The sequence below is a fragment of the Sus scrofa genome, chromosome 1, assembly GCF_000003025.6.
Source record: "Sus scrofa isolate TJ Tabasco breed Duroc chromosome 1, Sscrofa11.1, whole genome shotgun sequence".
NCBI classification, from domain to species: Eukaryota; Metazoa; Chordata; class Mammalia; order Artiodactyla; family Suidae; genus Sus; species Sus scrofa.
In genome coordinates this window covers 77,211,167-77,235,800 of record NC_010443.5, presented here as the reverse complement: position 1 = coordinate 77,235,800, position 24,634 = coordinate 77,211,167, and the positions used below count along the sequence as shown (strand labels likewise).

Sequence of the window (24,634 nt, the reverse complement as noted above, 5' to 3'; positions counted from 1 at the left end):
GTTTTTATTGTTCAGTCTGACATGCATTATCTTGCACGTGTCTGTGAGTCATCTTCAAAGTTAATACTGTTTTGTGGTTTTCATTCCTAGTGGAGTTCTCATAAATTCTCCCTAGTCTTGATTAATAGAAATGATTTTTTTTTTGGCATCAACAAATTTTATCACCTCACTATTCATCCCCTCTTCCAGATTGCTAATAAATATAGGCCGGAGGGGATGGCTTAGTGGTCTAAGCATCAGATTTGAAATACCTAGAGTCCCTGGAACTACAGGTTTGAATGTCAGCAGAGTCAACCCAGCTCATCATTCTTCCAAGGTAGATAAATGGAGTTCCATGCAGATTACTGTGTGGGGTCATTAGGATGAGATCTTTAAAAACTGAGGTTTGTTATGAGTGATACAAATCCCGTGTGTCTTTCTGAAAGAGTGGGGGTTTGGATCAAAGTTTTGAACAAAATTTCCCTCTGAACTTGTTATATGGTCTCTTAATGTACTTGTTGACATCCTCCTTCCTGGAGGTCTCTGAACTCCCATAGTAGTGCTACATATGATTTATAAACATTACAGGAACTTTTTAGGAGAAAAGTCCTCTTCAAAAGAAAGAAAATGTGATGACTTTGTATTGACAGCCACTGGTCCTGTGGCCACTTTATTGTTAGTATGTTTCAATTCATGACAGTTGGCCATTGTTATACTATGTACTTCCTTCTTAATTATCTAAATATGTAATGTTTAAGGGATTTAAACATTCTTTTTTCCTTTATAATAGCCTTCAGTAAGAAAGGGTGTACTACCAAGAATGCTGGAAGAGATTTTGAAGACTAGACTCATGGTGAAACAGTCGATGAAGGCTTACAAGCAAGACAGAGCCCTTTCACGAATGCTCGAGGCACGTCAGCTAGGACTTAAGCTTATAGCAAATGTCACATTTGGCTATACAGCTGCTAATTTTTCTGGGAGAATGCCATGCATTGAGGTAAGTGATATATAAGTCTATAGTTTTTTCAAGAGACTGAAGCAGCATTAAATGAATGCCTGTTCATTAAAGCATTTTATTATGTTTTGAAACTTTAGACTAAAGAGTTTCATTTCCATGACATAAGAGTAGTTTTTCTCAAACCAGGGCTTCTATACATACGTGTTCTTAAGGATTTGTGGATTTTCTCTATGAGAATTGTGTCTTTTTTTCCCTAATAATGTTAGGAGTTAGCATACATGTATTTCTGAATAATCCGGATGATCATTATTGTAACCAATTATTAGCATGAGATTTCAGTGCCACCTTTATAGCAATAACATTGGTACTAAATAATTCCTTTTTTTCTTTTTTTTTGTCTCTTTAGGGCCACACCCGCGGCATTTGGAGGTTTCCAGGCTAGGGGTCAAATCAGAGCTACAGATGCTGGCCTACACCACAGCCACAGCAATGCCAGATCCTTAATTCACTGAGTGAGGCCAGGGATCGAACCTGCAACCTCATGGTTCCTAGTCGGATTCGTTTCCACTGTGCCACCACGGGAACTCCAAATAATTCCTTTTAATGTATTGATAGAGATCTGATGATAGTTTGGTTATCTTCTCCAAATGTCAGGATAAATATAATTCTGGGAATTCCCTGGTGGCTCAGCAGGTTAAGGATCTGGTGGTCACTACTGTGGTGCAGGTTCGATGCCTGGCTCTGGAACTTCCACAGGCACTACTGGAAAAAAAAACCACACACACAGTAATTCTGCATTTACTGGTATTTACTAGTGTGCTGGTAGATAATAAAGCAAAACCTTTCTCTTGCGTTACAATCAAAAGACTTTCCATTAGGGAGTCCCCATCGTGGCTCAGCAGTAATGAACCCGACAAACATCCATGAGGTTGCAGGTTCAATCCCTGGCCTTGCTCAGTGGGTTAAGGATCCGGCGTTGCCAGGAGTTGTGGTGTAGGTCCGCAGACTCGCCTTGGATCATGCATTGCTGTGGCTGTGTTATAGATCAGCAGCTACAACTCCGATTTGACTCTTAGCCTGGGAACTTCCATATACTGTGGGTATGGCCCTAAAAAGACACACACAAAAAAAGGACTTGTCATTAAGTAAGACTAATTTCTTGTTATTTACTATATTAAAGTGTTAATTTGACATGAATACAATATAGTATGACAGACTAACTCAATAATTTATTAGTGATTGAGAAAAGAACAGAGTAGACTTGTTTGATTGATGGTTTTTTCATGCCAAATGAAGGCTAGAGCATTGTGGTATACTGTATTTGCAATAGTTCAATAAGGGAAAAGCAGTGGAAGAATAAAGTCCCCATACATCTTACAGTAGGCACAGTAAACTCCAAAACCCTGTACAAGGGACTTCCAGTTGCAGGTCCAGCAAGTAAAGAACTCAAAGTCACCACTCTGTCCTCACTCCAAGTAAGCTGAACAAACCGAAAAATTTACAACTCTTCTTAGATATGTCGGAAAAGTGAGGTCATGGGGTAAACTGCCACCCCCCAAATTGAAGAGAGAGACCAACAGGTGAATACAGAGAGTCACAGCTTATCAGAGCAGAAACCCAAGAGCACATATCTCGGCGAGAACCAGTGCCGTGGTGGGGAAAACTGAGCTATAACTGATGAGGCTCAGGGTAGACAAATCTGAGAGATAAAAACTACAAGGGACCCAGCCAAAAGAGTCCTCACACTTTGTGAGTTCTATCTGTAGATGCTCAATCAGGTTCTCACAGTGAATATCAGAGAAAAATTGCCTTGTGCTTCTGGCACCAAGAGGGGAAAGGAACTATTTTGAAATATACTAGAACATTCTCTTTTTAACTTAGTTTATCCTTAGGAGGAACTTACCAGAGCTTAACCTACTGGGCTTTTATCAGAGCGTAACTGGCCAGGGGAAAGGGAAATGCTCAACTCCAACTGCTCAAGCTTTCCACATGGAAGAAAAATATATCAGCCTACTCTGCTCATCCTATTCCACCAGAGAGGAGGAAAACTGAGAAGTACATGCGAGGTCCACAGTCCAGAGGCACAGGTTTACTGGAAAACTGAGACCTACTCACTGGGCTAAAGAGCACTTCCCCTCCCCTCACATCTTGCCACCACATTACTGAAGAACTATTTTTAGCAGTTCCTTTTACCTGAGACATCGTGTCTGGCTATCAAAACAAAAACAAAAAACAACTTACTAAAAACCAAAAAACAGCTTGAGGAGACAAGGAGAGCATTAGAACCAGATCAGATATGTCATGGGGTGTTTTTGATTATCAGACTGCAAATTTAAAACTATGATTAGGATACTAAGAGTGCCAGTGGCCAAAGCAGACAGCATGCAAGAATAGGTGGGCAGTGTAAGCAGAGAAAATTCTAAGAAAGAACCAGAAAGAATTGCTGGAAATCAAAAATATTGTAACAGAAACAAAGAATGCCTCTGACTACTAGACTGAACATGGCTGAGAAAAGAATCTCTGAGCTTGAGGAATTCTTAATAGAAACTGCCAAAACTGAAACGCAAAGAGAAAAAAGACAACAAAGAAAAAAAAATCCTAAAATGGTAGGACAGCTGCAGAAGGTATAATATACATGTAATAGGAATTCCAGAAGGAGAAGAAAGGAACAGAACAAATATTGAAACAGTAGTGACTGAGAATTTCCCCAAATTAATGTCAGACACCAAACCACAGATCCAAGATGTTCAGAGAACACCAGAATAAATGCCCAAAAAACTAAACGTAGGTACATCATTTTCATACTACAGAAAAGCAACAATAAATTAAAAATCCTAAAGGAAGCCAGAGGGAAAAATACTACAGAGAAGCAAAGATAAGAATAATATCCAACTTTTCCTCAGAAACCATGCAAGCAAGAAGAAAATGGAGCAAGGTATTTAGAGTGTTGAGAGATAAAACCTTTCACTAAAATGCTGTACCCTGGAAAGTTATCATTTAAAAATGAAGGAGATGGAGTTCCCAGTGGCTCAGTGGGTTCAGGATCCAGCATTGTCACTGCTGTGGCTGTGGTTATTGCTGTGGCCCAGGAACTTCTGCATGCCACAAGTACACTAAAAAAATGAAAGAAACACAAAAGTGAAGGAGAAATTAAGATTTTCTTAGATAAACAAAAATTGAGGGAATTTGTTGACAGTAGACCTGCTTTGCAAGAAATGCTGAAAGAAGTTCTTTAGCAAGAAGGAAAATGATAATACGTTAGAAACCTAGATCTACAAAAAAATGGAAGAGTATCTGAGAAGAAATAAGTAAACATAAACATTTTTATCTTTCTTATTCTTAATTGATCTAGCAGATAACAGTATTCAAAATAATAATAGCAACAATGTATTTGGTTAGATGTGTTTATATATATATATGTATGTTTATATAAGTAAAATGAGAAATAATGAAAGGAATAGGAAGAGATTAGGATTAATAAGTACACACAATACCTATGAAGTGGTATAGTGGTTATTGAAAATGGTATATTGAAAGTAAATATAAATATTGCAAAATTTAGGGCAACCACTATAAAAAGTTTTTTAAAAAAGAAAGATAATTCATTCCTGTCGTGGCTCAGTGGTTAACGAACCTGACCAGTATCCATGAGGACCCAGGTTCGATCCCTGCCCTCGCTCAGTGAGTTGGGGATCCAGCGTTGCCATGAGCTGTGGTGTAGGTCTCAGACAAGGCTCAGATCTGGCATTGCTGTGGCTGTGGTGTAGGCCAGCGGCTATAGCTCCAATTTGACCCCTAGCCTGGGAACCTTCATGTGCCGTGGATGTGGTCCTAAAAAGACAAATATATATATATATATATATATATATAACTAATGTATAAGAAGGAGAGAAAATGGACTAATATAAAATAGTCAAAACCACAAAAGGCAGTAAAAGCATGAAAAATACAAATCGGAACAAAAACAAAGGCCACACATAGAAAACAATAAAGAAAATCAGTAAGGGAGTTCCTGCTGTGGCTCAGCAGGTTAAGGATCCAACTGCAGCACCTCAGGTCAGGGTCGAAAACTAAAGAGGAGATCTGTGTGATTAAGTAAAACATCAAACAGGGTTTCTTGATTATTCCAGACACTGAGACACTGATGTTTTCAAGCCTCCTTTTCCTATAACCATGTGACTGGGGTGACTTAATCTCTCTGCGATTGGGTAAAGAAGCATAACCGCACCATCAGACTATTACCCTTCATATGCTTTATTTGTAAATGTGGCTCATCCTGAGGTTTGTTCAAGAAAGTAGCTCAGAGTTACCACGTGGCACAGTGGATTAAATATCCAGCATTACCACAGCTGTGAAAACAGGTTACAGCCATGGCTTAAATTTGATCCCTGGCCTGGGAACTTCTGTATGCCATGGATGCAGCCAAAAAGAAAGAAAATCAGTAAGGACATAGTTGAACTCAGCAACACAATCAACTGGATACAATAGGCTTTATAGACTACTTTGTCCAACAATAGCTGAATGCATACTCTTCTCAAGCTCACATGGAACATGCACCAAGATAGACCACATTCTGGGCCATAAAACAAATCTTAACAATTTTATTTATTTATTTTTTTTTCATAACATTCTTTTTTTTTAAATTTTTTTATTTTCCCACTGTACAGCAAGGGGGTCAGGTTATCCTTCCATATATACATTACAATTATATTTTCCCCCCACCCTTTGTTCTGTTGCAACATGAGTATCTAGAGAAAGTTCTCAATGCTATTCAGCAGGATCTCCTTGTATATCTATTCTAAGTTGTGTCTGATAAGTCCAAGCTCCCGATCCCTCCCACTCCCTCCCCCTCCCATCAGGCAGCCACAAGTCTTTTCTTCAAGTCCATGATTTTCTTTTCTGAGGAGATGTTCATTTGTGCTGGATATTAGATTCCAGTTCTAAGTGATATCATATGGTATTTGTCTTTGTCTTTCTGGCTCATTTCACTCAGTATGGGATTCTCTAGTTCCATCCATGTTGCTGCAAATGGCATTATGTCATTCTTTTTTATGGCTGAGTAGTATTCCATTGTGTACATATACCACATCTTCCGAATCCAATCATCTGTCGAGGGACATTTGGGTTGTTTCCATGTCCTGGCTATTGTGAATAGTGCTGCAATGAACATGCGGGAGCATGTGTCTCTTTTAAGTAGAGTTTTGTCTGGATAGATGCTCAAGAGTGGGATTGCGGGGTCATACGGAAGTTCTATGTATAGATTTCTAAGGTATCTCCAAACTGTTGTCCATAGTGGCTGTACCAGTTTACATTCCCACCAGCAGTGCAGGAGGGTTCCCTTTTCTCCACAGCCCCTCCAGCATTTGTTATTTTAAAAGAATATAAATCATACAGTGTCTGCTTTCAGATCATAATGGAATCTGTATGATCTCAACAGTAACAGAAATCAGTAACAGAAAGATAGCTGGAAAATTCTAAATAGCATAAAGATTAAAGGAAAAATTCTCAAGGGAAATTTTTAAATATTTTGAACTAAATGAAAATGAACATACAACTTAGCACAAGTTGTTGGAATCAGCAAAAACAATGTTTAGAGGGAAGTTTATAGAATGAGTGCATATATTAGGAGGAAAAAGATCTAAAATTAGTCACCTAAGCTTTTACCTTAAGAAACTAGAAAAGAGCAAATTAAATCCAAAATAAGCAGAAATTAGTGAAATTGAAAACAAAAAATCAATTAGAAAATCAAACAACCCCAAAGCTAGTCTTTGAGAAGATCAATAAAATCAGGAAATCTCTAACCAACCTTACTAAGAGGGGAGAAAAAGAGAGTACACAATTACAAATATCAGAAATGAAAGAGAGGGATGTCACTTCACTTCCCATGGACATTAAAAGGATATTTTAAAATTATAAAAGAAAATTATGCGCACAAATATGATAACCTAGACAAAGTGAAGAGTTTACTGGAAGGACATAATCTGCTAAAACATACAAGAAGAAATAGGATATCTGAATAGGCCAATATATATTAAAGAAATTGAATCAATAATTAATGGCCTTCCATAACAGAAAGCATCAGACCCGGATGGATTCACTGCTGAATTCTACCAAACATTTATGGAAGAAATCCTACAAGTTCTCTTCCAGAAAATGCAAGTAGAAGGAATACTTTCTAACTCATTCTGTGAGACCAGCATTACCCTAATACCAAACCAAAGACTTTGATAAGAAAACTATATGCTGGAGTTCCCATTGTGGCTCCCGTGGTTAACAAATCCGACTAGAAACCATGAGGTTGCGGATTCAATCCCTGGCCTTGCTCAGTGGGTTAAGGATCCAGCGTTGCCGTGAGCTGTGGTGTAGGTCACAGACGTGGCTCGGATCTGTGTTGCTGTGGCTCTGGCGTAGGCCAGTGGCTACAGCTCTGATTCGACCCCTAGCCTAGGAATCTCCATATGCCGTGGGTTCAGCCCTAAAAAAAAGACAAAAGCCAAAAAAAAAAAAAAAAGGAAAGAAAGAAAACTATATCCCTCATGAACATTGATGCCAAAATCCTCAAATAAAATCCAAAAATATATAAGAACAGTTCTACACCACAACCAAATGGGATTTATTTCAGGTAAGCAAGGCTGGTTCATCATCCAAAAATCAGCTGAGAGCCATCATAGCACATTCATGATGAATAAGAAAAATCACATGATCATATTAAAATGCAAAAAAAAAAAATTCGACAAAATGCAGTATCTTCATGATAAGAATGCTCAGTTACTTAGGAATAGAAGGGAACTTTGTCAGCTTGATGGAGAATAGCCACCAAAAAACCTACAGCTAATGTCATATTTAACCATGAGAAACTTGAAGCTTTCCCACTTAGATTGAGAACAAAGCAAAGGGGGAGTTCCTGTCATGGCTCAATGGAAACAAATCTGACTTGTATCCATGAGGACACTGGTTTGATCCCTGGCCTCACTCACTGGGTTAAGGATCCGACATTGCTGTGAGCTGTGGTGTAGGCCAACTCATCTACAGCTCTGATTCAGCCCCTAGCCTGGGAAACACCATATGCTGTGGGTGTGGCCCTAAAAAGACCAAAAAAAAAAAAAGGACAAAGGGTAAGTTCCTATTGTGGCTCACCAGGTTAAGGACCTGACATTATCTCTATGAGGACTGGGGTCTGATCCTTGGTCTCAGTGAGTTAAGGATCCAGCATTGCCCCAACCTGATGCTCCAACTTGACCCCTGGCTTGGGCGCTTCCATATGTCACAGGTGCAGCCGGGGCTGGGGGGGTGGGGGCAAAGATGTCCCAACTAATCACTGCTTTTTACCATCATACTGGAAGTCCTAGCTAATTTGATAAAACAAGCAAAGGAAATAAAAGGTATGCAGATTGGCAAGGTAGATAAAACAGTCCTTGTTCCAGATGACATAATTCTCTATGTAGAAAATCCAAAAGAACTGACAAAAAAAAAACCTCCTGAAACTAATAGCGATTACAGCAGGGTTGCAGGATACAAAGTTAATAAATAGTATGTACCAGCAATGAAGAAAAAGAATGCAAAATTTAAAACATAATACTGTTTACATTAGCATCCCCCAAAATGAAATACTTTGTTATGAATTTAACAAAATATGTACAGGAGCTATACTAGAAAAACTGCAAAACTGATGAAAAAAATCGAATAACTAAATAAATGGAACGATATTCCACATTCATGGTTAAGATTCAGTATTGTCAGGATGTCAGTTCATGGAGTTCCCATTGTGGCTCAGCAGAAACAAACTCGACTGGTGTCCATGAGGATGCAGGTTCAATCCCTGGCCTCAGTCAGTGGGTTAAGGATCCAGAGTTGCCATGAGTTGTGGTGTAGATCACAGACTCGGCTCAGATCTGGTGTTGCTGTGGCTGGCAGCTAGAGTTCTGTTCACTCCTAGCCTGAGAACTAATATATGCAGCAGGTATGGCCCTAAAAGAAGAAAAAAAAAAGATGTCCGTTCACCCCAGATTGATCTGTAGATCCAATGCAACCCCGGTCAAAATCCCAGCAAGTTATTTGTTGATATTGACAAAGTGATTCTAAAGCCTACTTGAAAAGGTAAGAGACCCAGAATAGCCAACTTAGTATTAAAGAAGAATAATGTCTGACCATGCCTGGCTTCAAGACTTAACTGTGAAGCCACAGTAACAAAGGCATTGTAGTATTGGAAAAAAAATATAGACAAGTAGATCAGTTGAACAGAATAGAGATTCCAAAAATAGGCACACATAAATAGCTTATCTTTAACAGAGGACCAAAGGCAATACAATAGAGCAAAGATAGTCTTTTCAGCAAATGGTGCTGGAAAACCTGGACATCCACCTGAAAAAAAAAAAAAATGAATCTAGCCATAGTCCTTACACACTTCATAAAAACTAGCTCATATTGGATCATAGACCTAAATAACTCAAAACTATGAAATTCCTAGAAAATAACATACGAAAAAATGTAGATAACCTTGGATTTGGTGATGGCTTTTTTAGATGCAACACCAAAAGTATGATCCATGAAAGAAAGAATTAATGAGCTTGACTTTATTAAAATTAAAATTTTCTTCTCCATGAAAGACACTATCAAAAGACTGAAAGGCAAGCCTCAGACTTGGAGAAAATATTTGCAAAAGACATATTTGATAAAGGATTGTTATCCAAAATACAACATCCTTTGTACACTGAAGCTGAAGAGAAACATGGGACAGTTGGAGGAAACAAAGAGTAGCTTTAATTGCCAGGCAAAGAGGGAAATAGCAGGCTAATGCCTCAAGACTGTGGCGTGCCCCACCCAGGCACGGTGAGGAGTTTTACAGTGTTCAAGGAGCAGCATGTGGTCTGCTGGTTGGTGGTGAGGTAATTTCGGAGTCATCATCATCAACCTTGTGGTTCCAACTCATCTGGGGTCTACATGCTTGTGGTCAGCAAATGGTTAACTTCTTCCACCCAGTGGGGTCCTCAGCACCTACAAAACAGCTCCAAGGACATGGCTCAGAATATTGTCTATAGTCCTTGAGAAAGAACGAAAGGTCCTTGACTTTGTTGAATGGCTAAATTATTATTTTGTCTTGCTTGACTCTTTTCCTTTTTCTCTGTATTTTCTCACTTCTCTGATTAAATCAATTATTTGGCTAAAATATTCTGTGGACACAAAGGTAGGCGGAGAGCATAAGTGGAGGTCAGTTCTGGGAAGGCTTCATAGGGTCCTGCTTGGTTGCATATGTTCATATAAAAACCTGCACAAATTACCTAAAGATTATCATATAGCAGTTTTATTCACAGTGGCCAAAATTTGGAAGCAACCAAGATGTCCTTCCACAAGTGAATGGATAAGTAAACTGTGGTGCATGCACACAGTGGACTTCAACACTAGATACAGTGCTAGGTACAGTGGATCAAGCACTAACAAGATAGGAGCTCTCAAGCCATGAAAGACATGAAAGAAGCTTAAATGCGTCTTACTAAGTTAAAGATGCCAATTTGAAAGGGCTGCATACTATGTGACTCCAACTATATGACATTCTAAAAAAATCAAAACTGTGGAAACAGTAAAAAGATCAGTCATGTCAGGATAGAGCAGAGGGGAAGAAGTGAACAGGCAGAGCACAGAGGATTTTTAGGTTACCTCTTGAACTACACAGGTTTGAACTGCATGGATTCATTTATATTCAGATTTTTTTCAATAAATATCATAGTACTACATGATCTGCAGTTAGTTGAATCTGTGGATGCAGAACAATGAACATGGAGGGCCAACTATGAGACTGGAGCATCCATGGATTTTGGTGTCATGGCAGCTTCTAGACCCAGTCCCCCATGTTGTTCATGAGTCACTTGTACTCTGTATACTATAATGGTAGATACATAGCCTTACACATTTGTCCAAACCGGTAGAATGTACAACACCAAGAATGAATCCTAATGTAAACTATGGACTCTGGGTGATAATGATGTGTCAGTGTAGTTTCATCAGCTGTAGCAAATACTCCATGTGGTGGGAGATGTTGATAATGAAGAGGCTATGCATGTGTGAGGTCCAGGGGATTTGGAAAATCTCTATCTTCTCTCCAGTTCTGCAGCCTAACACTGCTCTAAAAAATAAAATATTCAGAGAAAGGAAAAAACAAAACCAAACCTGGGCAAGGCAATCCATGGCATATTCACACTGACAACAGCAAAACACCACCTGTAATTAAAAAAATAATATTCATTTGAATTTTTTGATCATATGATTTTGTTTGTACTGGATAGATTTTCTTGGTTTCATAGTTGAATTGTGAAGGCTTATATCTAATTGCATGTTCATATATTTTTAGGTAATATAAAAAATACTTTGTCAGCACTAGGGATTCATATTATTATACGCATTTGAAAAACACTGATCTAAATGATCTAATAGAAAAAGTAGAAATGATTTTTATTAATAATGTAAAACCAGAATAGCACATCTTTTCTTAGGCCATTTCCACATTATCCTAATTTTTTTTCTACCTCTTCATTTAAAATTTGTTTAAGGAGTTGCCTTGTAATGCATCAGGTTAAGGATCTGCTGTTATTATTGCAGCAGCTCAGGTAGCTACTGTGGCTCAGGTTTGATCCCTGCCCTAGGAAGTTCCACATGCTGCGAGGGCAGCCAAAAAAGGAAAAGCAAAACCTTGAATTTCAATTAGATGACATGATTTTTTAATGTATTATAGTCATATTCTCAAGGTTTTCTAAAGCACTAAAGGTCTCAACAGGATTCATGATTTTAATTTAAAACTCTTAAGTTTCTGCTTTCAGTTTTTTATGTATTCCTTTGTTCATATACTTAATATTTCCTTTATAAACAGCTTTAAACAGCCTTTTAAGTATTAGTCAATCCTGCATTTAGTTCAGGTAATTCCGATTTTACAGTAAAAAAGGAAGGATCATTGTAAGTACTGTTTGCATCTTAACACAAAAGAAAAAGTGTATAATTCTTATATTAAAATTTTAAAAAGGAATGTTCCATTTATGCTGAATGGCAGTTTCCCCAACTCTTAGCTCTTCTAATAAATGAAACAGCAGTACTGTACTACTCTCCTCAGTTCAACTATGAAATATAATTCACTTGCTTCTCATATTTGTCAGGATCCATCTTTTTGTCAGCTTATGCGATGATCATTGTTAAAACTTACCAATCACCAATGAAAGAACCCTTGTTAGACATATGTCTGCATAGCTGATTTAAATTGAACACATATTTTCCACCATATAATTGTGTATTTTTCTTTGTATTTAGTATTATCTAAAAACTAGGTGTAACCAATCATTAATATTTAGGTTCAGCATTAACTTTAATGATCCTGAAACTTTAACACTCCAGCAGAAAAATTTTGGAAGATGCATGTGCACACATTCATGCACATGCATTGAGTCATTTCCTGCCTAATCAGTTATAAAGCATGTTAGAAAGTCCTTGAATAAACAAGGTTTATTCTCCTAGGATCAAATGCAGCTGTGTACCTTGTATACTTATTGATAAACTCACCGCTAAGTCTGTATATTGATTGGTTCCTTCTTTTAGATTATTTATCCACCTCATTTTCTTCTTGAGTACTTGTAGGAAGAAAGATGGCACTGGTGACAGTTTCGTTTTCTTTTTAATGTTCTTTTTTCCTGTTTCTTGTTTGTTTTTTCTTTTTCCTTTTTTCTTTCCTTTTTTTTTTTTTTTTTCCCCTTTTTGCTGCACCCACTTGGCATATGGAAGTTTCCAGGCCAGGGATTGAATCTGAGCCACAATTGTAATTTATGCTGCAGCTGCAGCAATGCCGTGGCCTTTAACCCACTACACCAGGGTGGGGGTCAAGCTCACGCCTTCAAAACGACCCTAGCCACTGCAGTCAGATTCCTAACCCACTACACCACATCAAGAACTCCTCTCCTTGTTTCATTTTTAGAAATATTTAGTAATTAAAATTAAGTATTGTATGTTAAAGTTTATTATCTTATACTAAGCAATGTTAAGAAATCATTTCCAATGTTTTTGTACCAACAGGTTGGCGATAGTATTGTTCACAAAGCCAGAGAAACCTTGGAACGAGCTATTAAACTGGTGAATGATACCAAGAAGTGGGGTGCTAGGGTTGTGTATGGTGATACTGACAGGTAATGACCTCTATTTGTGGTTGTCTTTCTGCGTCTCTTGAGATAGTCATTTCAGTGTTTGAAATGGCTTGAGGGTTATTCTTCCCCAAAATAGAGTCCTAGGTTCTTTTCAGTCCTTATGATCTTGTGATTGGAATTAACACAGGTCCTTACTTACCAGATAGAATGTTAAGAGACAGAAAATGTATGTGACCTGAGTCACAGACTGTGAAGATGCCCATGGCATCCCTCCTGGTATCCAGGTAGATGGGAGTCTATAAAATCTGTATGTGCAAGAGTCTAGTCTTCCTAAAAAAACAGCTTTTAATGTGAAGAATTCCTCAGATAGCTGCAGCTCTATAAATAGTGCATATAGGCAAGTACAGTTTTCCATTTGATTCCAGAGGCTCACTCACTTCCTGAAGCCCATCATTCATAGCCTGACAAAGGATAGGACTGCCTTTGAATTCTGAGTCAGAGTCTTTTTTTTTCATACCCACACCATATGGAAGTTCCTAGGCCAGGGATTGAACTTGCACTGCAGTTGCAGCAATGCCAAATCCTTGAGCCACAGTGTGACCATTCTAAGAACACTTACCTTAGGAGTGCTGATCACTTTACAGTCCAGTGGAGCAGTCAGAGATAATGCTTCTAATCATTGAAAATAGCTTCTAGGTAATCTTCTCTAGGTAAATCTTCATTTAATCTTCTCTGGTTATTTAACGCACATACAATCAACATGCTCTTACTAATGCTGAATGAGCCCTTGCCTCACGTAGCAGGTGTTTCATTACTACAGGTTGGGATCGTTTCAGGTTTTCCAGGGCCTGGTTATCCAGTCTTTACTGTTCCTCATCAAAAGCTGCTCCTCACTTAGACTTTGGGCATTTTACTGCTCTGTAAAATCGCTTCTTCTGAGTAGTCTAGCAGAATAAAAATTACTAGAACATAGTTGTGTACCTCGTTAGCAGAGCTCCTCGCAAAATATTTAGGAAAGCAGAGAACGTTAAGCATTTAAGTTGTTGAGTTTAATTCAGGCTCCTACATGTCAGTCACTGACAACATGCACCCAGAGTCGGAAGTTGGCATGATTCTGATTGTGATCATGTTATTAGCCTTTAAGATTTTTAGGAATTCAAACAAACCGAAAAACAGACTCAGAATGTTAAAGCCGGGAGAGGACTTTTAGATCAGGAGCTTTGATGCAGTTGGGAAAACACCCTAGGAGGGACATTCTCAGATGTTACATAGGAGCAGATTCCCCTGGGATAAGAAAACTTGTCTGAGATCACCCAACTAGTTAGCAGTGGAACCATAAATTGGTATCTCTCTACATCAGATATCACAGATATTTTATGATTCTAATCAAGAAAATGTATTTGCAGTATCATTATAACTTTTGAAATCATTCATCATCCAATTCATTAAACAAATGTTTGTCAAAATATGCTGTATAAGAGCAATTCACTTTAGGGCTTTACCTTCTCAATGGTAAGCATATGGCCCCAACTGGGCAATTCTGCTCCTTGAGGAGCAAAATCACTTAGTACAGTGGGTTTTGGCCCCACAAAGCCCGAGCCTACCCAACAACATTTTATTCCTTAGTAATTGTTTCCTCTTGTTAAATTTAACTTTTTTCCTTTGGGAGGACAACAGTGATAACATACTGAGAAGGACTGTTCTAGGAACAAAAGATAATGCTCTAAGAGAAAGAGTTCTTAACCAGGAGTGAGATCTGGATTTTCTTTCTAGCTGTACTCCTAGCTGATTGTATGGCCATCAGAAAATGGCTTAAGCTTCTCTGAGGTTATCATCCGAATAAAGGCAATCTGATAGATGATGGTGAATGACCACTGCCTCCCTATAGTTTCATAATCAGGACTCCCTTCATAGTAAGGACTGCTCCCTCCCTTCAGTTTCAGGACTGATGATTTTATGAATCTGAGGTCTAGCTAAGGGAGATTGGTTATCAGATCATCAAAATGACCCTGTTAGAAGTGTGTTTCTCTTTCTAAAGCAGTTATGCATTATTGTTCATTTAGAAAGTATAACAAACACACTCTGTTTCTTCATTGTAGTGGTTCAAACAATTTTTTTATATAATAGTGCTTCTCAATATTTATCCTACTGGAGTGGGACAGACCTACTCCCACTAGTTGAAGCTCTGTATAAGCATTGATTCTCAGGTAGGATAGGGAAGGATGTTTGACCGAGACAGACACTTCGGGGGCAGCAGAGGGAGGTGGGGAACTAGAATAACAACCAAAAAAAAAATCTCTTGGGAAATTCACCTGAGTATAATTGAGAAGAGCCTCTGATTCTCCCACTCAACTCCACATCCCATGTGAAAATCACTGCTCTAAGTGTGAAATTGGATCTATCAACCCCAAAATAAAGGTTATTTAACTAGATTAAAAGCACCAGTGACAGACAAATAGACATTAATTTTAGAAATTTATTTTAGAAATTCCCTGGTGGCCTGGTGATTAAAGGATCCTTGTTGTCACTGCTGAGGTACAGGTTCAGTTCCTGGCCTGGGAGCTTGCACATGCCACAGGCATCCCCCCCCCCAAAAAAAAAACTTATTTTAAAACAGTCTTTCTCACCTTTATTCTGTCAAGTGACCAAAAACTTGGATTAATCCTGGCCAGCTCTCTTGAAGCTTACTTCCAAATAAAACTGGCCAAGGGAGTTTCTGCTGTGGCTCAGTGGGTTAAGAAACTGACTAGTTGGAGTTCCCGTCATGGCGCAGTGGTTAACGAATCCAACTAGGAACCATGAGGTTGCGGGTTCGGTCTCTGCCCTTGCTCAGTGGGTTAAGGATCCGGCGTTGCTGTGAGCTGTGGTATAGGTTGCAGACGCGGCTCGGATCCCACGTTGCTGTGGCTCTGGCGTAGCCCAGCGGCTACAGCTCCGATTGGACCCCTAGCCTGGGAACTTCCATATGCCGCGGAAGTGGCCCAAAGAAATAGCAAAAAGACAAAAAAAAAAAAGAAAGAAAGAAACTGACTAGTATCCATGACGACATGGATTCCATCTCTGGGCTCTTGGGTTAAGGATCCAGCATTTCCGTGAGCTCTGATGTAGGTCACAGACAAGGCTCAGACCCCGCATTGCTGGCTGTGGTGTAGGCCAGCAGCTGCAGCTCTGATTCAACCCCTGGCCTGGGAATTTACATATGCCACAGGTTTGGCCCTAAAAAGCAAAAAAACCAAACACCTAGCTGAAATAGCATGGATCGACTCAAACTCACTTACACTACTAGGTAAAAATCTCAAATATATACCCTATAATAATAACCTTTAAGATGTAAAGTATGTATATCTTTAATTTTTATCAACTTTATCAAGGCATAATTTTTAACAAAAAAGTGCACAGTGTATATATAGTTCAGTATACAAAATGTATAGAACCATGTAACCAGCTGCCACCCCAATGAAGATGTAGAACATTTATATCACCATAGAAAGTTCTGCCATGCTCCTTTGTAGTCTTTCACTTTCATCCCCTACCACCAGGCAACCACTTATCTAATTTCTATTTCTACAGCTTAGCTTAGTTTTCTCTGTTCTAGAACTTGTAGAAATGTGTGTATAAGCAGTTCATCATTGTATCTGAGCATTTTAAGAATAATTTTTTTTAATTTGGCATTTACATCTAAAGTTAAACTTACCCTTGGCATATGACTCAACAGTTCTACTCCTTGATATTTATTTACCTAAGAGAAATGAAAACTTAGGTCCACACAAAGACTTGATATAACTCTTCATTGCAGCTTTATTCTTGATAGTCCAAAACTGCAAACAGTCCAGATGTTCATCAGTAGATAAATGGATGGCATATCCATATAATGGAATATTATTCAGCAACAAAAAGGAACCAGTTACTGTTGCTTCAGCAACATGGGTATATTTCAAAAAATCTACTGAGTGAAAGAACCCAGACATAGCTATGTACTGTATATGACATAAAATTCTTGAAAAAACAAAACTAATCTATAGAACTGAAAGCAGGTCATGTGTTGCCTGGGGCCAGGAATAAAGTGGAGAATTATTCCAAAGAAGTACAAGGGACCTTTATGGAGTCACAAAAGTGTTCTATATCTTGATGCTGGTGGTGATTACACAAATACATTAGTTTTATAGGGCTGTCACAGACTTGGTGGCTTAAACAATAGAAATTAATTTTCTCACAGTTCTGGAGGTGTCAGATCAAGGTATCAACAGATGTGGTTTCTCCTGAAGCCTCTCTCCTTGCCTTGCACACCTTCTTACTGTGTCCTCACATGATCTTCCTCTGTTCATGTCCATTCTTGGTGTTTCTTGGTGTAATTTCCTCTTATAAGGAAACTAGATTAGGCTCACCCTAACCACCTAAGTGAGGACCTCATTTTAACTAGTCATCTCTTTGAAGGCCTTGTCTCCAAATACAGTCACATTCTGAGGTACTAGGGGTTAGCATTTAAATATATGAATTTGAGAGGACACATTCAACCCATAACAGATCCGTACATTTGTTAGCACTCATGGAACTGAACACTTAAAAATGTATTCATTTTATTATATGCAGATTATATCTCAATAAAGTTTATTTTTGAAATCTTTCATAATCTATTTTTTAAAAATAAGTCTAGGAATTCCTGTTGTGGCTCAGCAAGTTAAAACCCAACTAGTTAAAACCCATGAGGATGCAGGTTCAATCTCTGGCCTCACTCAGTGGTTTAAGGATTCTGGCATTTTTGTGAGCTGTGGTGTAGGTCGCTGACAGAGCTCAGATCTGGCATTGCTGTGACCGTGGCATTGGCCAGCAGCTGCAGCTCCAGTTCAACACCAAGTCTGGGAACCTCCATATGCCGCAAGTGCGGTCCTAAAAAGCAAAAAATAAAAAAAGGCTATACTGGTATAATGAGCATCAATGGGCCTAGAAAGAAAGTATTATAAAAAGCTTCAGATGGTTCAGAATATAGCCTACCTTAGAAGTATAACTAACTGGGAATTCCTACTATGGCACAGCAGGTTAAGGATCCGGTGTTGCCACAGCTGTGGTATAGATCATGGTTTCGGCCAAAGAAAAAGGTATATTAACTATCTAAAGCCTATTTGCTGTGCCTTAGTGAATGTTAAAACTAATTCGAGTTGATAAATTTTTATTTTAAAGAACTTAAATAATAGTGAACTCCTTTTCTTAAGCTTTTCAGAACAAACCCTAAGAAAAAAACTAACTTCCAGTATTGGCAGAGAAAGAGCTTTTCCAAAAAAAAAAAAAAAAAAAAAAAAAAAACCATCCAAATGAGATTGAAAATCCAATATAAAAGCATTTAAGAAATAATAAGATTGGTTTATGTAGCTCCAAGAATCTTGAAGCCTGTGTTTTAAGATATTGTCCATTTCTACTACTTAATGTCTGTCTTTCTACTAAAGTTGTAAATGAAGATCAACTTTGAAATCTGTCTTACTTAAACATACTTATTAGCCATTATTTCTGTTGGTCTCAAATTGTGATATATACTGAAATGCAAAGTGCTATTACAAAGGTAACTATCAGAAAAAAAAATGCCCAATACTTTTGTATTTTTTTTAGTGTTTTTGGTCTTGGAATTTTTTTTATCCATATTAGAAATCCTTCCCTCTTGACCTACGTGGGATTATACATCAGAAGTATTTTTCTGGAATTCAGCCTGACATTTATCTTTCAGAAAAATATTTTTAGTGTATACCAATTATCCAGAGATTTCATTTCCAGGAATTTATTCTAAGGACATAGAAAGTATGCCAATTATTCTATATGAAATGTTAGAAAAAATTAATAACCTAAATTTTCAGTGATGGGGTTTGGTTAAATTATACTATATTCATACCCTGAAATACAGTACAACTGTTAATGTAAAACAACTAAATGACATAGGAAAATGTTCACAGTGTACTAGTTAAAGGAGAAAGCTATCAAACTTTATGGTCTGTGATCCCAAATGAGAAAAGATTTGCAGATAGACACAAAAGGTTTGTAGTGTCTTTTTTTCTGAATGGTTAGATTATAAATGGCTGTTTTCTTTGTGCCTTTTTGTGTTTTCTGACTGTTCTTCAACGAACATACATTTTAAAATATACATGTGTTATTTCCTAAGTTGTGTGGTTCTGGAAGGAAGTTTCCTCCCATGTGACAAGTAAATTTTCCATTTCTCTTTAATTTGTGATTGACATAGTTGTCTGTCATAGAAAGCTGTAAATGTCTAGGAATTACCCAGGACCTTCTTAGAAGCTGTGATAGCTGGTCTGTGTGTGCAGCTGAACTAGAAACATTAGATGTCTTAAAGATCTGTAACAAGATATATCATGAGTACACAAAGAAAGTGTGATAAAACAAGAAAACTCAGATAGGAAGCAACTTCATAAGGAAGAGTAAGGGGAAAACATTTTCTTTGGGGAGAGTCCACTATAGCACAAGGGGATTGGCAGCATCTTGGGAGTGCTGGGACACAGATTTCAATCCCTAGCCCAGCACAGTGGGCTAAGGATCCGGCGTTGCCACAGCTGCAGCTTAGGTTGCAACTGCAGCCCGGATCTGATACCTGGCTCAGGAATTCCACATGCCACTGCCATGGGGTGGCCAAAAAAGAAAGAAAAATGTTTTCTTTGGTCTTAAAGCATTAGGCAGGAAAAATACTTTTGTTACAATTACTTGCTCATTACTGTACTTTATTTTTAATTCTCTTAGTATGTTTGTGCTACTGAAAGGAGCCACTAAGGAGCAGTCTTTTAAGATTGGTCAGGAAATTGCTGAAGCTGTAACTGCTACCAATCCTAAACCAGTGAAACTGAAGTTTGAAAAGGTAAGAGAAATGTAATACTAATAATAATCACGTATAAAAATTCACATACCTTCTTGGAGTTCCCGTTGTGGCGCAGTGGTTAACGAATCCGACTAGGAACCATGAGGTTGCGGGTTCGATCCCTGCCCTTGCTCAGTGGGTTAACGATCCAGCGTTGCCGTGAGCTGTGGTGTAGGTTGCAGACGCGGCTCGGATCCTGCGTTGCTGTGGCTCTGGCGTAGGCCGACAGCTACAGCTCTGATTCGACTCCTAGCCTGGGAACCTCCATATGCCGCGGGAGTGGCCCTAGAAATGGCCAAAAAAAAAAAAAAAAAAAAAAAAAGCAAATCCAACTAGGAACCATGAGGTTGCAGGTTCGATCCCTGGCCTTGCTCATTGGGTTAAGGATCCGGCGTTGCCAAGAGCTGTGGTGTAGGTTGCAGACGCGGCTCGGATCCCATGTTGCTGTGGCTCTAATGTAGGCTGGTGGCTACAGCTCCGATTGGACCCCTAGCCTGGGAATCTCCATTTGCCATGGGAGCGGCCCTAGAAAAGGCAAAAAGACAAAAAAAAAAAAAATTTGCATACCTTCTAAAGATTTCTCACTTTTTCAGTGTATTTTCAGAATCAGTAATGGCATATAGGTCTGTGAATGTGTTAAATTTGAAATATTTTCCCTTTAGTTTTGTATAATTTTGTCAAAATTTTTTAGTAATGTCTTATATAAAGAAATGAAAACTATCGTTGTGTAACCCCAAATTTAATGGTATAAAACAAGCACCATTTTATTACACTTATGGATTTTATGGGTCAGGAATTGAGAAAGGATGCAGCAGGGATGGCCTGTCTGTGTTCTACGGTGTCTGGGTCCTCAGCCAATGGCTAAGGGCTGAAATCACTGAAGCTTGCTTAGTCTCATATCTGAGGGTTGGTGCTTGCTGTTCAGGATATTAGCTGGGGCTGACAGCTAGAACACCTACACATGGCCTTTCCCTGGGACTACTTGTTCTCCCTCATAGCATGATAGCTGAGTTCTAGGAATGAATATCCCAAAGAGAAGCAGATGAAGGCTCTTCTGCTTTTTATGACATGGTCTCAAAATTATATAGCATCATAGCCTATTTGAAGAGGGAACATAGACCCCCATCTATTAGTGGGAAGAATATCAGAAGGCCATGTGGGATGGGAGATATTATTTACTTAGTAAATACAGTCTGCCACAAGGACCTTTGACTATTTTCACTTTACTTTTGGGAGTTCCTGTCATGGATCAGCAGTTAGTGAACCCAGCTAGCATCCATGAGGTCATGGATTCAATCCCTGGCCTTGCACAGTGGGTTAAGGATCTGGCATTGCCATGAACTCTGGTGTAGGTCGCAGACATGGCTCAGATCCTGCATTGCTGTACTGTTGTGTAGGCCAACGACTTCAGCTCCAGTTGGACCCCTAGCCTGGGAACCTCCATATGCCGCGGGTGCAGCTCTAAAAAGACAAAAAAAAAAAATCTGTTTTCACTTACTTTAGATAGAAAATACGTGTTTTGTTCTTTTATATAAAAGATACTGAGCTAGGATAGGGGTGGAATGCAAAGAAACATAAGACACAGTGTTGCCCTCCAAGAGCCAGTAATTTTAAAGGAAAGATTAGAAGATTCCTGTTGTGGTTCAGTGGGTTACAAACCTGACTAGTATCTATGCAGATGCGGGTTTGATCCCTGGCCTCACTCAGTGGGTTAAGGATCCAGTGTTGCCGTGAGCTGTAGTATAGGTCACAAACGCAGCTCAGATCTGGCATTGCTGTAGCTGTGATGTAGGCCGGCAGCTGCAGCTCTGATTCAACCCCTAGCTTGGGAACCTCCATATGCCGTGGGTGCGGCCCTAAAAAGAAAAAAAACAGAAAAGGAGGTGTTTGGTCCTCCCAGGCTGGAGAGAGGGGCTCCACTTAGGAGGTAATATTTCATGGTGTCTCAGAAAATGGCTAGAATTTCAATAGGCAGCCATTGCACTGCAGTCATTGTGCACAGAAGAAAATGGCATATAGAAGCTTGTGGAATTGAAAACACACAATATGGGAAAACAGTAGAGCAGGGAAGTCTGGAAAAATAAAGTTAAGAGCAGATTATAGAGTGTCTTAAATGGCAAACTAAACTGTTTAAACTTTTTTCAAGAAAGTTTATCCAGGAGTTCCTGTCGTGGTGCAGCAGAAATGAATCTGACTAGGAACCATGATGCTGCGGGTTCGATCCCTGGCCTCGCTCAGCAGGTTAAGGATCCAGCATTGCCGTGATCTGTGGTGTAGGTCGCAGACGAGGCTCAGATCTGGCATTGCTGTGGCTCTGGCATAGGCCAGCAGCTGCAGCTTCAATTAGACCCTTAGCCTGGGAACCTCCATATCCGCAAGTGCAGCCCTAAAAAGACAAAAGACAAAAATAAAATAAGAAAGTCTATCCAAAAAGAGCATGACAGCTGTTTGGGAGGATTGGCCTCACAGTGGAGTGGAGATGGGTTGGCAAGAGAATCTCAAAACAGGTTGCCTCCTGCAGCCTGTAGAGCCCGAAGTAGTGAGATGAACTAGTGAAAATAAAGAAACAGTAGTTCAAGAGATATTAAGAAAGAAGACTGGACAGCAGTTAGATGTGGTTGTTTTAGGAGAGTGAGTGTAGGAAAGATAAAAGAGGGAGAGGAGAATGAAAGATGACTCCTGAATGTTTATCATGCAGCTACTCTGAAGCAAGGATTGTGCTAGAAGAGATTCAGAGAGGATTGGATATGGGATCTGCCCTGAAGAGTGAGCATTCTAATTTGAGGGGAGAGGGGAGAAAAATTAGAAAACAAAATAATGATCAGTGCTGTCCTAGAAGTATGTGTAATGCTGTGGACACTTAACCTATCTAGCAAAGCGAAGAGATGGTGACCTTAGTAACGCCAGACATGAACCTAAATACTGCAAAACTTCTCAAAGAACACAAACATTTCTTAAAAATTGTGATGCATATGTTCATGATGAATATTGGTCTGTAGTTTCTGTTGTTGTTGTACTGTCCTTGTCTGATTTGGGGACAGAAAAAAAAAAAAAAAAAAAAGCTGACCTCAAAAAATGAGTTGCAAGTGTTCCCTCTTCTACTTTCTGAAAGAAAAAGTGTAAGATTGTTACTGTTTTTTCTTAAATAGTTGATAAAATTCATCATTGAAGTCCTGAAATTTTTTTTCCTATCTTTTTTTTTAGGGCCGCACCTGCGGCATATGGAGGTTCCCAGGCCATAGAGGTCAAATCGGAGCTGTAGCTGATGGCCTACACCACAGCTACAGCAATGCCAGATCCAAGCCCAGTCTGCCACATACAGCACAGCTTACAGCAACACCAGATCCTTAACCTGCTAGACAAGGCCAGGGATCGCACCCACATCCTCGTGGATACAAGGGGTTCGTTAACGACTGAGCCATGATGGGAACTCCCTAAAATTTTATTATGGGGTGGGGGTGGGATTTTCTATTAGAAATTAAATGTCTTTAATATATACTATTCAGGTTTTCTTCTTATGTCAGTTTTAAAATTTGTGATTGTCAAGTTTGTCTCTTTTCCTAACTTGTCAAATTTATTGACATGGATTTATACTTCCTTATAGTGATTTTGATATGTATAAAATCTTTAGTGACAACCCTCCTTTCAGTTTTGGTATGGATAATTTATTTTTTTCTCTTTTCCCCCTTGATCATTCTAGCTAGAGGTTTATCCATTCACAGAACTTTTTGAAGAAATATTTCATTAATTTCCACTCTTTATTATTTCCTTCCTTTACTTACTTTGGGTTTAGTTTGCTTCTCTTTTCCTGTCTTGTTTAGAAGCTTGAATCATTGATTATAAACAAATATTTTTAATATAAACATTTAAAGATATAAATTTCCCTCAAACCACATTAGCTTCATTTTTCTTTTTTTTTCTTTCTAGGGCCGCACGTGCAGCATATGGAAATTCCCAGGCTAGGGGTCGAATCAGAGCAGCATCTGCCAGCCTAGGCCACACCCATAGCAACACCAGATCTGAGCCTAGTCTTGGACCTACTCGGATCCTTAACCCACTGAGCGAGGCTAGGGATCGAATCCAAGTCCTCATGGATCCTAGTCAGGTTCATAACTACTGAGCCACAACAGGAACTCCCAATTTAGCTTCAGATTTTGATATCGTATGCTTTTGCTTCAGTGATAATGACCTATAGGTTATTTAGAAGTAGGTTAAATTTGACATATTTAAGGATAGTCCAGAAGTCTTTTTGTTGTTATTTTCCATTTAATTCCACTGTAGTCAAAGAACATAGTCTGTGTAATTTCAGCGCTTTTAAGTTTGTTAAAGTTTGTTATTTGCCATCTTTTTTATGTGAAGAGCTGTACATCATTTGAAATTACTCAAACGATGTCTTGATCTGAAGCATAAATCGCAGGTACTTAATGTTTTTAATAATACTGTATCACTGCCAGGGGTAGGAGCAGTAAGGAAGAAAAAAAAAAATAGATAGTTCAAAAAAAAGCCTTGACCTAAACTAACCACTACATGAACTGCTCTGCAGCTCTTACTTATGATAAATCCTTGCTTTGGATGCCAGAGGGCAGCTGCAATATGGAAAGCAATCCAGTAAATATATTTTGGTTTGTATTTTGTAGGAGGCATTTATCGGCCACTAAATAAGAATATCTTTGATACCTGCAGTTATTACATACAGATTTTTTTTTCTTAAGAGATGATTACCCTCTTGCC

General features: G+C 38.8%; 1 protein-coding gene across 5 annotated transcripts in view; it reads left to right on the top strand.

Moving 5' to 3' along the window:
• The window catches only part of REV3L (REV3 like, DNA directed polymerase zeta catalytic subunit), a 203,960-nt gene that overhangs the window by 164,751 nt on the left and 14,575 nt on the right, over positions 1-24,634 (top strand). For 4 of the 5 annotated variants that reach the window (XM_021091238.1, XM_021091241.1, XM_021091248.1 and 1 more), the window contains 3 exons: positions 770-976; positions 12,986-13,095; positions 19,789-19,903. In XM_021091238.1, the coding sequence (XP_020946897.1) occupies positions 770-976; positions 12,986-13,095; positions 19,789-19,903 (432 nt within the window). Of the gene's footprint in view, positions 1-189; positions 317-769; positions 977-12,985; positions 13,096-19,788; positions 19,904-24,634 lie in introns of those variants that run through there. The other variant, XR_002343827.1, reaches the window with a different exon arrangement.